The sequence below is a fragment of the Convolutriloba macropyga genome, chromosome 15 (genome assembly GCF_964194025.1).
Source record: "Convolutriloba macropyga chromosome 15, txConMacr16.3, whole genome shotgun sequence".
Classification (NCBI taxonomy): Eukaryota; Metazoa; Xenacoelomorpha; order Acoela; family Convolutidae; genus Convolutriloba; species Convolutriloba macropyga.
Window position 1 is genome coordinate 16642734 of NC_134482.1, and position 16444 is coordinate 16659177.

Consider the following 16444-nt stretch of genomic DNA (forward strand, 5'->3'; position numbering starts at 1 on the left):
TTAAGTTTATTTTGAATTAGTTTAAGGTCAAAGGAACTCATATGTTAAAAGGGTCTCTAATGAAAAGGCTTCTGCGCAATGAATTTTCACAAGCTTTATAAATTTATCGCTAAATGTTTTTACATAGCTTTTTGAGAGGCGTCGATAACTTTTCAACCTGTATCTGTATCTGTTTATCTCTATTAAAAGGCACGCACGTCTCTTCTTTCGCAGCTATTCCGGCATTCTGCAGGCTATTTTTTCAAATTTTGTTTAAGAAGTTTGATTACAATATTGTTAATTGTATTAGTCCTCTCGGTCTTTTTTTATGCGATTTTTCGCTTGACCGATTTTTCGTCTGACGCTTTTGACTTTTCGTCTTCAAAAACGGGATAAACAGGTAGCGCCCAGCGGGCATTAAGTGCTCTTAGAGCCTTTCAGCTCTGTTTCAGCTCAAACTGTTTTGGAGACTCATACTTATACTTATGGTGTGAAGGGAGGTTCTTAGAGGTTGAAGACACCCTCACTGTTACCCCCCTATTGCCCCCACCCCCCTCACTGGGCTGTTGCCCCCCACCCCAGTGTTGCTCCCCCAAACAGACCCGGGTGCAATGGTAATGGAATTAATTTTCAACTTTTTAATGTCACAAATTTTAGCAATTTTTTGATAAAACTTGTTTTTTTTTGAAATTTTTTGTTGTTTTTTAGATTTTTTCAGCCCTAAGGGCCAAGTAACCCCCTCTAGGGCTTGCAAATATGTTTCTGAATAAAATTTTAGATTAAATGGAATGTCTTGCAAAATTTAACAGCCCGAAATTTAGCATATTTTTGATATTTTTTGCCATTTTTTTTCCAATTTTTTAACATTTATAGTCATTATTCAGATTTTTTGAGCCTCAAGGGTCAAAAAGGCGTCCGTTAGGGTTTGATGATAAATTATTGTAAAATTTTTGTCGGTCATGGATTAATTTTCAAATTTTTATTATCAAGTTTTTTCAATTTTTTTTAAAACTTGCAATTTTTTTTGAAGTTTTTTGAAATTTTTTGTCTTTTTTTAGGTTGCTCTAGCCTCAAGGGCCACGGATATTCCTCTAGGATTTGATAATATGTTACTGCATAGTTTATAAATGAAATGGAATGTTCAAATTTTAGATAACTTTTTCTTGTTCCAAGCGTATAGATTTTTATGAGCCACTAAAACTATTTCAGGCTTGAAACATGGATACTGGATAGTCTCTTGAGACAATGCAATGGTTCTTCAGATATTAATATCTTGAGTTTTAGCAAGATTTTGTTAAAATTTGCATTTTCCAAATTTTTTCAATATTGTCATTTTCTGAGTTTAACAACCATTAGTGGCCAACGAAACTTTTCAAGTCTCGGAGATGGGTTACTTGACAGAAATTTTTAGACAAAAAATGGTTTTGATTTTTTTATTGCCGAGTTCAAAACTTGTTTTTTATTTAGCCTTTTTCAGTTTTCTATATGATTTATTTATTAAGGTTAGAAAACTAGAAGTTGCAGTGTCGAATCCAGTCATAGAAGATATTCCTGTCTCCTTTTCTCTCTCTCTCCTCTTTCTGGTTCACGTTTTATCTCTCTCTCTCTTTTTGTTGCTGTTATGTGGCGTAATGTCACCATCTCTGATCCTCATTATCAATGAGTTATAGTTGAAATGTTTTTTGTCATAAATGATCTAACAGGTACTTTTAAGAAGCCATTGTTAATTGCTCTCAAAAGAAATTTGTAGAAATATAATAATCCTGTTTGTCTTATGCAATTTTTCGCTTGGCCGATTTTCCGTCTGACTCATTTGACTTTCGTATTCAGAAACGGGATAAAGAGGTAGCGCCCTGACGACACTAAACCGTGGCTAGCTGTTGACGAAGCCAACTGCTCGCTGGTCGTTTGAGAGCAATTCGCCCGACGTTAGTCGGTTATGTTATGAATTTTAGGGCTGTTTCAATAGTGGTTTTAAGCTATTAATTTTAAGTCTGGTAATTCTTATGCTAATTGCGTGGATTTTCAGTTTGAAAATACGTCTATTGCTTTTGGAGTATTTAGATGCCCAGTGAGCACAGTTTTGATGGTAAAATTTTTTTTGTTGAGAAATATGGCAAAATATTAGAAATTTTTAGCTTCTATTTTTTTCAAAGTTTTTTGTTTTTTCGTTAATCTTGAACAAATTTCTGTAGGGGTCGAAGAGGAGTATTGGTTTCCTTAAGTTTTTTTCTTTTACCGGAAGTACTATTTGTTCAGGCGGCGTTCTGACTTAATAGTGAAAGTGAGTGGAATTGTCGTGTGAACTAACTTTTTCTGAGCCAGAGAAGTTTTTTGTTCATGCGCTGCGTTCAGTGGATGACCTTTTGTTTTTGAAGAGAGTTTTTGATAGATTGGCGCGTATAGTTGACAGTTTTTAGTCATGTTTGGGTCCATTTGGCCCAATTTTTAAACTTGGTTTTTGTAGAAGTAAATTTTGATCGATGTCACATGAATATGCAACCATCTGAAATCGATACCAGAATATTTCTGAGAGCTTAATAATGCGTTTCAAGTGCAAAACTGGCCCATATTTCATTTTGTTAATTTGTTGCTTTTTTTAATTAATTTGTGGTTCCTTTTTGGGTGGTTCCTTTTTTGTGTTGTACCCATTATTGCGCCTTACAGTTAGTGGCATAGAGCCTATACCTCCCCCCCTAAAAATTACCTTAAAGATACTATAATAAGGATTTACAACGTGAAAGACCCAATTATTGCTAGCAGGTGTACCCTAACAGTAACCAAGCTGGTATTTCGCCACCCACTTCAGCTCCAGTAGTTGTGTCGGCAAGAACAGCTGTCTCATTTAATCAACAACAGTTGTCTTCTACATATCAGCCGGCAATTCCAGGCCCATCTGCTTTGTCAGGAATCACACCACGCAATATCGTTAGTCTTGCTGTTGGAAAATTTGAGAGAACCTCATAATAAAGGGCTTCATGAGAATTAGAATAAAGGGCTTCGTTCAAGCAGAAAAGTTCCAAAAATTGATTTAGTTGTTTGAAAACGAAAAGCAATCAGTCTTTCAACATGCATTTTTGCTGATTCTAAGTTGCAGTGTAAATGTTAAATTTCAAAACTATTTTGAATAAACAACATGGAAAAGGTACTGTAATAAAATTAAATAATTAATGTATAAATATAAATAAATTTGACCGTTTCGGCCCATGTTCATGTGAATGCAGTTGGAATGCATTTTTTGGAAATGCAATGGCCTTCATGGAAAAAACTGGTCGAAAAGGTAACTCAAGAAACAATCAACAAAAAAACTTTCTAGTTATTTTTCAAATCCTTTTTGCAGGATCTTAAAGTATGTGAAGTTGTGTTTGTAGAAGAATACCATTTACTGTTTTGTGCACTATTTATTGTGTGATTTTTGGTAGTGTATAGATTACATGACCGCTGATTGATGACAATGAAATTTGGCAAGCGGAAAGCTATTATCTCCTGGCAGCGAAAAAGCGAATGTCGAATTTGATATTATAGCATCGAAGCTTTAAGCGAAGTAAAGTAAACTAACTAGCCCCTCACTAACCCCCCTCTCGTCCAGGTCTCCCACAACCCTGCCCCCATGACTTGACCTTCTACACCGCTTAACCCCCACTCCGCTCACTACCCCCTTAATGCTAGCATCCCTAAGCACCAGCTGGCTACTACCAAAGCCACCCGCTCGCGGTCGTTTGAGAGCAATTTGCCCGACGTTGGTGGTTTTTTTTCGGTCATTTTAGGCGCTTTTTAGGGGTATTAGTATTTTTCATTGTTACAATCTGCGTTGTGTTTTGTTGGCTGCAATTAGTATTTCTATAGGATTGGTGATTTTTTGATATTTTTCAATTTATAATTATTTTTTGCAAAGAAATCCATTAAATTATTTCAATACTTGCGCTTTGTTCAATTGCTTTCGAAGCAAATTTTAAGCATTATCGAAAAGGTGTGTCTTTTTCTGCTTGACTCTTTTCTTCTAGAACATTCTTTCGATTTCAGTTCTCGAGTGACTTTTTCACGCTTTTTTTGATTTTTGAGTAAGTGTTTTGGTAAAATAAATTGGATTTGCGAGAAGACTGTTCATAGCTAGTGTAGATTAGTGGTTGCTTTCCAGTACGCTCATCCAGGAGAACGCGGCTTGGTTCGAACCCCACCCTTGTAAACAGTTTTTGGATTAGAAAAGTTTCTTTAGCTTCTGAATGGATTGCCTCGCCAGTCGTCAGAGATCAGTTCGTCCGACGTTAGTTGGTTTTTGCCTGCTCTGCTAGTAATTTTTGTCCATTTCTTCAAAAAAATACTTCAATTACATAATTGCTCTTGGTGAATCTTCCGGGTCGTGTAACTATTGGTGAGCACGTGGATGTTTGCTTAGTTTTCCTCGAAAAATGGAGAAATCTTACGAATCTGTTGCTTGTTGTATAATGTGTGTTTAGCCGCAGCACCACCACAGACGGTTCCATAATGTCTGTCAAGAGCATTTGGTGGAAATTAGCAACTTGATGAACTTGTTATCAGATTTTCAGTTTTTCGTTTCCTGAATTTTCTCAATTTCGTATTCCTTTATGGAAGCCATTGATTGATTCGATACGGTAGCTCATTTCATGTCAAGGGTAAATTGTTTTGGGAGTTGCAGTTTATATTGAATTCGAAAAAGCTTTCAGATTGTGCCTTTGTGCGCATGCTGATTTTTTTTTTCCATATCATATGTATCAGGAATGCATAATATAGGAATTATATAGGCGTCTAAACGAGAAACTGTTATTGGTTTAAGTCAAATTTTGTTATAAATTCTGGAATCTTCTGGCTATGTTTTCTGAATTTTTGGATTTTTTTGAAGACTTTTGAAGTAATTTTGTTGGTTATTAATAGCCGCCCTCATCTCAGCCGGCTGTTATAGCGCGCCTAATTGTTTACAATTTAAAGAATTTGAATTGAATTGGGGCGCTGTCTTTTTTTAAGATCTGTTCACACATTTTCATGATTTTTGAAGTCAAAGTTGAGTAGTGATTTTGGTCACACCGAAACAGGAAATGGAACGAAAAAGCGAGTGGTTTTGCGGCGTGAATTTTTTTGCTCTAAATTTGAAGTGGAGTGAGAAAACGGTGTTTGAACAAAATTTCGCTAGTGGTTTTTTGTTCACATGCAGCAATTTCACTCTGATTTTTACTGCTTTTTCGATTTTTTGGATCGAATTTTTTTCTAAGTGGTTTTCTCAATCCATTAATAGTTCATTCTAGGCCTAGTTTTTTGTTTGAACCAAATTTCTATTTCTCGCTTATAGTCAGTTCCCAATTCACTCATAGTCAGTTTTTGGTCTAATTGTTTGTCTAATCAATGAAAATTCTTTGAATTGTACGTCAGGACTTGTCCTGCTATGTTTTTTTACTTCGTCGAACAAAAAAAAATTGTTTCGCTTTACCTCATTTTGCAGCTTTTTCAACATTTTACGTGAAATCTTTTCTGACTTTTCTAGGCTATATTCTCTCTTCTCTCATTCTGCTAAAAAAGTGATTTTGAACATCAGTTGCCCAGCAAAGCAATTCAAAATGAACAGAGTCAGTATAAAAATTGAAGTCAGAAGTAGAAACGGGATAAACCCATAAAGCCCATTTTTAGATGCCCGCTATTTGAACGTCGTTCCTATAAGTCTTAGTTACCGTCTCTAATGCTTATTGATAATGATAATAGCCCCTGTAACCTCTCTCCAAGAAACAGAAGTATGTTCAACTACGAAATGCCATCAAAATAAATTGGACTTAAAAATGTTTTTGTACAAAAGTCTTTCTTTTTCAATATCTATTCTTTCAATCCCAATCATGCTGATTGGAATCAACGGCGGCTATTTTCCGGCAATCTGCCGGGTATTTTTTCTGCCAGACAGCAATCGCTGAATGAAATTTAACCTTTCGACTACAACGAGAAAATTGGTTGAACCGAAATTCAAGTGGTTTTTTCTGCAATTTGATTCCTGCCTTCAACATTTTTTTTCGAATCCCGGACGTTTCACTTTCTATTTTTTGCCAGTTTCTTGACTTTGAAAAGTCTTTAAATTGTAGTTCAGGACAGTGTCTGCTATGTTTTGACGACCCAATTGGAGAAGTGTCTTTTAATATAAATTTAAGAGAAATTTCAGGCAGAAAATGCAATGCGTGAAAACTGGCTTGAATAAAATTTCTTTAAGCGAGCGAAATTCACGGCTTTATAAGTTTTTAACTATTTTGTTGGTGTAGAAGTTTGATTGATATTATATTGATTTTAGGGGATATTTTATTAAGAGTTTTTAGGTTTCTTGTAATAATATGAGTTTAATGTTAATCTGGAGTTTTATCAGGTGTTTTGCTGATATTTAGCCAAATTTAGCCTTTTCCGGCTATTGTTTTTTTTACTGACTTACATAGGAGTTAAAAAGACGCTTTTTTTGTGAGTTTAGATACAAAGTGAGTGCAGTTTGTTTTACTTTTATCAAACATTTTTTGGAGAAATATGAAAAAAATGAGAAAATTTCAAGTTTCTCTTTGCAGTTTTCATCTATAATCGTAGAAATGTTTCTTAGCCGGTTATGACTTGCCTAAAGTTATGCGAGCTTTTTGCTACTCTTATTTGCTGAAATAATTTTTCTGGTCTTATGTGCCCTTTCTATATAAAAAATTTGTTACTTCTAGATTTTTCATCCAAGGTGTTTTTAAGAACTTATTTTTTCATGAATTCACTGGAAGTTTTTCTTTAAAATTCTCATGAGTGGTTTAAGTAGGTAAAAGTTTTTTCCAAGTAGTTGTTCAAGTCGTTTCGGATTTCTTCCGGCTGTGCTTTATTTTTCCGTCTGACGCTCTTTCGTGTAACGTTTTTCGCCGCCGCAATTTTCAAATAAGCAACTTTGATTATCATCTCTTATTTAACTGCTTTGTTGCTGCCCTTATCTGCGTGGCGTTACTTCTAAAACTGAATTGCGCGATAAGTATTTAAAAGCAAAATTGATTTACTTCACCCCTAAGTGACTTTTTAACACCAGTAAGGTCACGTACTGGTGCTTTTGTTTTTCATTCAGACTTCTGGAGATTTCAAGTAATTTTATCACTTGCTCTTAAACAAAGTTTATAGCAATTATATTAGTCCTTTGAACTTTTAATGCGATTTTTTGCTTGATTAATTTTTCGTCGGACCCTTTTAACTTTTCGTCCTCAAAAACGGGATAAACTCGGAAAGTCCGGAGGGCATTGAGTGGCGAAGTGTCTCTTAGAGCTTTCCGCCTTACTGGTTTCTTAAGTATGCGATTCACCAGAAATGTTTTGAGGAGACAGTTCATGGTGTGTGATGGGTGGTCTTTAATCTTAAAAGTTTGTCTCCCCTCAATCACCCCCAACACTTCCCCCGCTCTGCTTTTGAGATGTTTGTTCAATAAGCTGCGGCAGTTATGAATTGCTGTATTTTTTGCTTAATGATAAATATCTTGAAAATATTTTAATTAGGCTAAGATTTACTTCAAGCTACCAACAATTGTAAGGCGAATTAAATGAAGTTAGAAATGAAACAAAAAATAAAATGGAAAAAAGTTCTGTATTAAAAAAATTTTTCTCAGAATGGTTTGGCGTGTTACAACACATCGTAGAAATTATCAGTAATCTGAACTGTTGAAGAGTAATTACGCGGAGCGAACCAGAGAAATTTTATTTGAACAATCTGTGTCACGCATTTGTGAAATAGTTAGGTCCAGTTTTTGTTCCAATTCAATCAGGGTTTTCACCATTCCTGGCGAGACCAATCTTTGTGTGAATGATGTTCCTTCCAGGATACTTCATTGAATAACAATAGCAATGTGGGCAATGCAAAAGTGGCGATCACCTCATCAGCAGCACTAGCAACAAGTGCATCAACCTCCAACCTCTCATCAGCTGTGGGGGGATCAATCGGGCGAAAAGTGAAAAGAACTGCAATAGTTGAAAGACATTCAACGAACCCAAATGTTACCGCCCCAACAAACAATGTAAGTCTATTTGTTAAATGAAAGAAGCGACAAAAATACGGAGGGAAATGTGATAGGTAACATTTTTTCCGGTCATCTTCCGGCATTTTCGGTCATCTTAGTCAAATTCGCGCGCACACTTTCTGTCCAACGGGATAATAGTTCAAAACTGAGTAGACTACAAATAGTCTAGTTGTTAAATGAAAGAGTCTATCTGTTAAATAGACTACAAATACACTGTACTCAGTTTTGAACTAATATCACGCTGGACAGCTAAAGTGCGCGCGCGAATTTGACTAAAAGTGCTAATTAACTTCTATAATAGGGCAATGTTAATCTTGAAAGATTTTTTATCATCGATCCTAATTTCTTTGCAAATTAGTAGATATAATGGCATTGTAGTTGCGATCAAAACACTGAATTTTTAAACTAATAAGTTCTTGTAAATCCAAGTCTTAATTAGTTTCCGTTCTGATACTACAGTATACTCAATTGACAGAATCCTTTTTTCTAGTTATGATTCAGAGTTTGGTTATAGGTTGCAAAGAGTACAGTTGCACCCAGCTTGCCGGCTGTCAAGGTCAAACAGTCGTTCCGATGAAGGTCAAAAAGCTGAGATTTTAAAAAAATCAGGCGTGATGTTATGAAGATCTGATTGTCGAAAAGAAAAATTGTCGATTAGATCAATGAAGCTAAGCGGGATGAAATGTCAAGAAACAATTTGTCAAAGTATTCGGTAGACATTTTCCACAGTCATCAACGTTAAAACTCGTGCTAAATCGGGAAACTATTTGCTAAATTGGTGCCTTTAAAAGATGCCTAACCAAGAAATGTAACTTGCCACTTTCAATATTTTTACTTTGTTTAATCCTGATGATTTTGTAGACTCAAGTTTGTGTTTGTCTTGATTTGAATTGGTTGCAATTTGGACTGTTTGTAATTAATTTCCAGCCTCGTATTTCTGAGATTGTATATAATTGTGATCAATAGTTTGTATAAATTTAGTTTTGGAATTTTTTTAGTGAACCAAAAGTCCGAATGGAAGATGAGTCCTTGTTTCACGAAAATTCAATCGCTCTTAAATGAAGTTTAAGCTAAATATTTGGATCAGGTTTAATTGCTCTCGAACGAAGTTGGAAGCAGTTATTGCAAGCGTGTGCGTCTTTTTATAGCTGTAAGCTGAGCGGTGCTATATTGCGGTGATCTTGGTTATTTACAATTCAAAGAATTTGAAATGTACTGGGGCGCTGTCTTTTTACGACTCAAAGAGGAGAATTGGAGAAGTCCTTTTTAAAAATCAATTTTATTGGAGTGATTTTTGAAGCGGGAAATGAAACGCGCGAAAAAATTTGGAGTGATTTAAAAAAAAGAACACGTAAATTCCTGAAATGATATATAAAAATACATCATACAGGTAGTGTATGTAATTAATAAACAAACAGAAAAAGTTTTTAATTGCTCTCAAACGAAATTTGTAGCAATTATATTAGTCCTGTCGGTCTTTTATGCGATTTTTCGCTTGACCAATTTTTCGTCTGACGCTTTTGACTTTTCGTCCTCAAAAACGGGATAAAAAGGTAGCGCCCAGCGGGCATAAAGTGCTCTTAGATTATTTCAGCTCTGTTTCAGCTCAAACTGTTTTGGAGACTTATACTTATGGTGTGAGGGGCGGTTCTTAGAGGTTGACACCCCCCCCCCCCCCCTTGTTGACCCCCACCCCCACTATTGGCTCCACCCCCCCCCCCCACCGCGCTTTTGCCCCCCGACCACCCAGTGCTGCGCCCATCAGCCCCCGGTGCACCCCCCCTCCCGTGGCTAGCTACTGAACAAGCCAACCGCTCGCCGATCGTTTGAGAGCAATTCGCCCGACGTTAGTCGGTTATGTTTTGAATTGTGAACACCAATAATTGAAATGCTAGATAAATAGATAGATTATTAAATACATAGGTAGGAACAGCACACATCATGAACTAAATTTCAATTCACCCCACGTTAATTGGCCAAACGGATCCTTGTTTTTTTCTAAAAAGTGAGCTTTGTATATTTTTTGGCAGTTACAGAAAATTTTGACAAGGTTTCATTCGCCCTCAAAATTTTATTATGATATCTTACACCACTATTGATCACCCCCTGCTCAATGTATTTAGTTCTAGCAATGATTTCATTTACTAATTTTCTCGTCCGATTGTGAAAATAAAAGTTCGCCGTTGGTAATGGAATGCCAGAAATAATTTTAATTGCTTGCTTTTTGTAAAAAATTTGTCTGGTGTATAGTGCAACCCTTTTTCTCTTAACATTCGAACAGTTAATATGTTGTTCATCAGTTTAAGATCGTGAGATGAATCAATTTTTTTACGATTGTAGCAAGCTTTGACTGCCCAGTTTAATTGTTTTTCGAGAGTTATAAGATTCTGAGATAATGAGCACAGAAGTACTGCTGGATATTGCAGGTGACTTATAACAAGAGAGTTAATAAGTGTTTTTTTGAAGCCGCCAGGAACGCAGTTCCGTCATGTATAGATTGATTTTATGCCTTGTGCCATACTTCGTAAAATATTTTTTACCTCGGATTGAAAGGTGAGTTTTTTATCAATTGTAACCCTAAGATATTCCGTTTTTTCTTTAATTTTTTGTCCATCAATTGTAACTGACATATCTTTAGATTCTGCTGAGCCAAAAATATTGATTTCCGTTTTGTCAGCATTGAGCCTAAGAGAATTTCTATCAAAGTAATTAACCAATTTTATTTTACATCCTTTTCAAGAATTTCGAGACTATCTTGAACCTTTTTTTCGGAGGAGAAAATGACCGTGTCATCTGCATATTGAACTATATTAGAGACTACATTGAATCGCAGGGCTTTAACGTAAATATTGAATAAAAGGGGACCAAGAACCGTACCTTGCGTAACCCCTCTGATTAATTTCAACCAGTCCGATTCTACATTGTATACTTTGACACAGTGAAACCTATCATTAAGAAAACTTTTGATAATGTTCTTGGCTCAACCGGTAAAACCCAAGGCTTCAAATTTTGCGAATAAATTCTCGTGGTCAGTCGAATCAAACACTTTTGATAAATCAAGTAAAAAGGCTGCTATATGGTCTTTTTTTTATCAAGTTTGCATCGAATTGTTTCTGTTCAATATACCATTGCGTCTATCGTAGAATAATTTCTCTGGAACGCAAATTGCGATTTGCTGTAGATATTGGCTTTGTGAAGATATTCTTCAATTTGCTCTTTAAGTAGTTTTTCAAAAACTTTTGATAAGGCAGTCGTTAAAGAGATATGTGTATAGTTTAATGGATTGTCAATATCACCCTTTTTAAATAGAAGAGTGATGCGAGCAAATTTTAGTTGCGAAGGAAAATGTTCGGCTTTACAATATTCGTTAAAAAGAAAACACAACGGTTTAGCCATTTCTGGTGCTCCTAATTTAAGTGCCTAAGCAGGCAAGTTAGAAGAACCCAGTGGTTTATCTTTGTTTAAGTCTTTGTTTGTTTAAGTTTGTTCAGAAGCACTCTTAGGCATTCATGGCTGGTTACAAATCTAAAAGAAAAATTGAGAGGAACCGAGTGGTGGTTTTCAGCCTGATATTTTCTATCATTATTATTAAACTTAAAAACCCCTAATTGATTAAAAACGTAGTTGAAGTGATTCGCAATCTTTTGTTTATTCATGAGCTATTTTTAAGCAGTCGACTTAGGTTGCTGTTCTTTTGAAGTTTCTAATTTCATTAATAACATTCCATTTTTTTCGACTGAACAATATTTTCAAAAGTTTTGTATAGTATTTCTATGTCTTTTAATGAGTAAAAAATTCCAATCTGAGTTTTAAATCGTTTTCTGAAATGTTTTTATATCTAAATTTGACTTATCAGAAACCAACTTGTACTAACGGTTGATTTTTTAGTGAGTGTTAAATTTAGAAGCGAGAGTGTTACCATATGGTCAGTTTTGATCAAGGTATCAAAAATGTAAGTTTTGTTTATCGTTATTGATCCATCCGTTATAATATAATTAATGTTCCTTTTTTGTTTCCTATTCTAGAGCCTTGTGACACGTTATTGATATTCAAATAGTAAGGAACAACAACTGTATCAAATTTTGAACGATCTGATTGGTCCCATTATTTCAAATTATAGTCTCCCATTAATATTACCGGCTTGTTTTGAGTTACCGCCCGATCAATTCCTCTGGCTAAGTTTTCAAGGAACTCGTTAGCAAACTTTTTATTGGGACAGTAAGAAAGATTGATCATAAGTTTTTACCTGGTTTTTAGGTGAGTAAATTGTACCCACATGCTTTCACAATTTTCATTCATGTTCTCAATGTCGTACGCAATTTTGCGTTCAGTGTTTTTGGTATTAGCAACATTAAACCACCACTTTTCTTCGCTTCGCTTCTGTCATTTCTCAAACAGTTCAAATCACTTTTCTATTTCAAATAGAGTCGGATTTGAAAACGTATTTAACCATGTTTCAGTGAAGCCATATATGCAATTAAGTACGATGTCATTGACTAGATGTTTTATTTCGATGAATTTTGTATTTAAACTCCGACAGTTTAGATGTAGTATTTTTAGATTTTGGGATAGTTCCTCACGCATTTGTGAAAAATGTCACTGTTTTTAAAAATTTCACTGTATTTAAAGCAGTGACATAAAATTTTGCTGATTTTGCTGATTTTGCAGTGACTTTGGTGCTGATTTTGCAGATTTTGGTGCTGAAAAAAAGTGAAGAGTGGAGCGAAAAGAGTGATTTTTGCTCATACCGCTGTTTTTTGAGAGAGCGAGAAATTGATATCAGAAAAAACTTTCTCTAAGCGAGCGAAATTTTTTTGTTCACGTGCGGCTTTTAAAAGCAGTTTTTTTTGCAACTTTTGATGGTCATGAGTTTTGAGTATGATATTGTATTAATTTAAGGATTGTTTTGATAGGAATTGAAGGTTTCAAGTGGTCAATTTGAGTTTAAGGCTAATTGGGAGGTTTTTGAAAGGTTTGCTGATTTTTAGACGAATTTTAATGATTTTTTACCTGTTTTTTACTGCTTTAGGTGGTATTGGAATAGAAGCGTGTTACCTCAAGAATTTTCAGATACCATTTGATTAAAATTTTGGCAAAAATCATTTTTTCTTTGGAAAATTGAGAGAAAATTTAAGAAATTTTAAACGGTTTTTTTGGTAGTTTTTCTTTTTTTTAAACAATATACAAGGTTCTTAGCTTATTATAACTTGTCCATTGGTTTGCGAGCTTTTCTTTGCTCTAATTGCAAAGGAACTTTATTCGGCTTTGTTTCCTTGTACTATGAAAAAACACTCATTAAGTTTTTTTTGTTCAATTTGTTTTGAATGCCGTTTCTATTGTTCCTTAACTTTTTTATGACATTTTTGGGGGTTTAGGGTTCACAATAGCTGTTCTAGTTGTGCAGTCAAATATATGGGCAGTTTTTTCCTTTGAACTGATTCCGGAATTCTTCCGGCTATGTTTTTTTTAAAGAGCTGTTCACACATTATAATGATTTTAGAAGTCAAATTGGAGTAGTGATTTTGGTCACGCCGAAACAGGAAGTGGAGCGAAAAAGCACGTGTTCTTGCGGCTTGATTTTTTTGCTCTAAATTTAATGTAGAGTGAGAAAACGGTGTTTGAACAAAAGTTCGCCTTGTCGCTAGTAATTTTTTTGTTCGGCAATTTGACTTTGGTTTTTACTGTTTTTGCGGCAATTTCACTTTGGTTTTTACTGTTTTTTGATTTTTTGGATTGGACTTTTTCTAAGTGGTTTTCCCAATCCATTCGTAATCCGTTCTAGATCTAGCTTTCTGTTTAGTCAATGAAAATTCTTTGAATTGTACGTCCGGAGTTGTCCGGCTATGTTTTTTTGGCCTTCCGACGCTCTTTTTTGTTTTAAATTTGTGCACACAGCCAGGCTGAAAAGTCAAATTTTCTGAATGACTTCTCTCACTAATGGCGTTTGGGCGTGTTACGCCATTTCTCACTTTCTTATGCAAAATTTTTTTGCGTGATTAGATTTTGATTAAAAGTGACTTTCCTCACTCAATAAAAAGACTTTTGCACTAAAAAACTCAAGTTTAGTTTGAATTGGTTTAAGGTCAAAGGAACTCATATGTGCAGTAAAGGTCCCTAGTAAAAGAGTTCTGCGGAATGAATTTTAACAAGCTTTATTAATTTATCGCTGAATGTTTTTTGCCTATTTTTTTGAGCGGCCTCGATTTTCAATTCAGATCTGTCTGTTTCTATCTCTATTGTACATCACGCAGTTCTTTTCTTTCGCAGCTATTCCGGCAATCTGCCGGCTATGTTTTGCAAAATGTTTGCTTGACCGTACTCGTTCCAGAACATTCGTTCGATTGCACTTCGTAGGTAACATTTTTACGCTTTAATTTTTGAAAATTTGGATGAATGATTTGGATTGCGTGCGTTCTGAAATTAATTCTGTTGCCAAAATAAAACCAATTCTGACAGGTGATGGGACATTGTCCCTACAGGGTAGTGGAGAAGGTCCACGACTCTCCCGGGAGTTCACGCGTTTGAGAGCAATTCGCGAGATGTTAGACGGTTATGTTAAATATTCCTCACTGATGTTTTCATCAGAGTCATAAAAACCGTTAACTATCACCGGCAAAATAACCATATTTTATGAAAAGGAATATTGTCAAAGTCATTAAAAGCATTAGATATCAAGTTAACATGAGTAAAGTTCACCACTGCCTATAACAATTGTTATTTATGAGACTGAGAATCAATACAAAATAACAAAACGGGGTTAACGTTTGAGTTTTTCATAGATAATTAAATCTTAAAAACCATTAGCTATTAGCTGAATGGAATAAAAACAAAAAATACCTAAACAAAAAACTTATTTTTGTGGCTTTTAGTCTACTGATGATCTCAAAAGTTTTTTAAACAAATGCCTTTCGATTTATGCCTTTCGGGCAAAACAGAATAGATCCAATAAATGTATTTCAAAATTTCAGTATAGTTTTTACAGTTTGATTTTTATTTTTTATATGATCCTGTAATTTTTTATTTTTGCTCGGTTTAATTGCTCTCGAACGAAGTTAGAAGCATTTATTGTAAACGTGGGTATCGAGTGACTTTTTCATGCCTGATGTTCTCATTTTTTAATGATTTCTAGTTGATATCGTTCTTATTTAAATTTGTCGCTATTGTCAAAGTGATCACGAATAAAAGACGTAGATCCATTGTAGCTTAGTCAGCCGCTAGGCGAAATTGAACACTTTAATTGTGTTTTATTGATCTAAAAGTTCTAATTAACTATTACGTAACTTCTTTTCAAAGATAAAGATCAGTTTTTGACCTTTATATTTGATCTTTGTTCTAAGTAGTCTTAGTTAACAGTTTTGTTGATACTGATATTAAGTCCTGCGTCATCTCTTTAAGAAACGGAAGTTTTCTGACTGCGAAATCAAGTCAAAATAGATCGCACTTGTGCAACGTTTTGTACAACAACCATTTTTATTTCAGTTGCGCTGTTCTTTCACTCCCAGAGGTAGTGAAATCTAGCTGTAGTTTTAGCTTTTCCCATTTCTCATATCACTTAAAAAATAGTTTTAGCCCTTTCCGTATCTCTACGTTAACTTCGGGTGTCTAAGTTATGCTCCTTGTCTTAAAACCCACCGTCGGCTATTCAATTCGCAGCTATTATTAACTAAATTTCATATTCTCTAAGGAAGCCTAGAGAATATGAATATTTGATCAAGGTCTGATTTTAATCACCGGGCAGATTAACAAATACAACATTTGCATAATTTACAGAACTAGTAACATTGATGGGTCCAAGTGGGCCCGTGAGAAATTTTGATGTGCTGACTACCCAATTCAGAACAGAATGATTCGATCCATTCAAATAGTAGAATTCATGTTGGTTATCCCTAACGCTCGCACTAAATAAAGATAATTTTAGCTTAAACAACCTAAGTTACCTTAACTGTTATGGTAGATTTGCCTTTCCTTAACTTAGATTAACTAAGACTAACTTTACCTGAACTTTACAGCTGCTATATCTATGATAGATAAAATGGGTAAAAATAAACAAAATAGTTTGTAATTAATTGAACTAATATTTTCCTAGTTTGACCAACAGGTTTACCGAGCAATAACATGGAGTAAATGGGACATTTTTTTACACCAATGTTCCCGTACTTTTTGAGATTTGGCTACAGGCAATTTCCGACATGAAACGCAAAGTTTACCTTAAATATCCCAATATTTGAAAATTCACCAAATCTGCACAATAAGAAACTTGTATTGACTTTACAGTTATTCACGTGATGATTTCAAATGTTTAAAACAAGGGCAAATTTAGTAAAAACATGAAAAAACATGACTACAATTTTTCATTTCACAGGTTTGATGGAAATGGTGTCCCTTTTGACATTGGGACATATATCTATTTATCTCTCTATCTCTCTATCTATCTATCTATCTATATATGTATATGTA

The 16444-nt window shown here is 34.8% G+C and overlaps 2 protein-coding genes across 7 annotated transcripts in view; one reads left to right on the forward strand and one right to left on the reverse strand.

Moving 5' to 3' along the window:
- The window catches only part of LOC142354483 (centrosomal protein POC5-like), a 42110-nt gene extending 33130 nt beyond the window's left edge, over window positions 1–8980 (forward strand). For 5 of the 6 annotated variants that reach the window (XM_075406798.1, XM_075406797.1, XM_075406799.1 and 2 more), the window contains 3 exons: window positions 2740–2907; window positions 7790–7984; window positions 8502–8980. In XM_075406798.1, coding sequence (XP_075262913.1) covers window positions 2740–2907; window positions 7790–7984; window positions 8502–8564 — 426 coding nt within the window. In that variant the 3' untranslated portion in view covers window positions 8565–8980. The remainder of the gene's footprint in view (window positions 1–2739; window positions 2908–7789; window positions 7985–8501) is intronic. The other variant, XM_075406795.1, reaches the window with a different exon arrangement.
- Window positions 1–16444, reverse strand: part of LOC142354480 (histone deacetylase 1-like) — a 204995-nt gene that overhangs the window by 155891 nt on the left and 32660 nt on the right. The gene's annotated exons all lie outside the window — the stretch shown is intronic.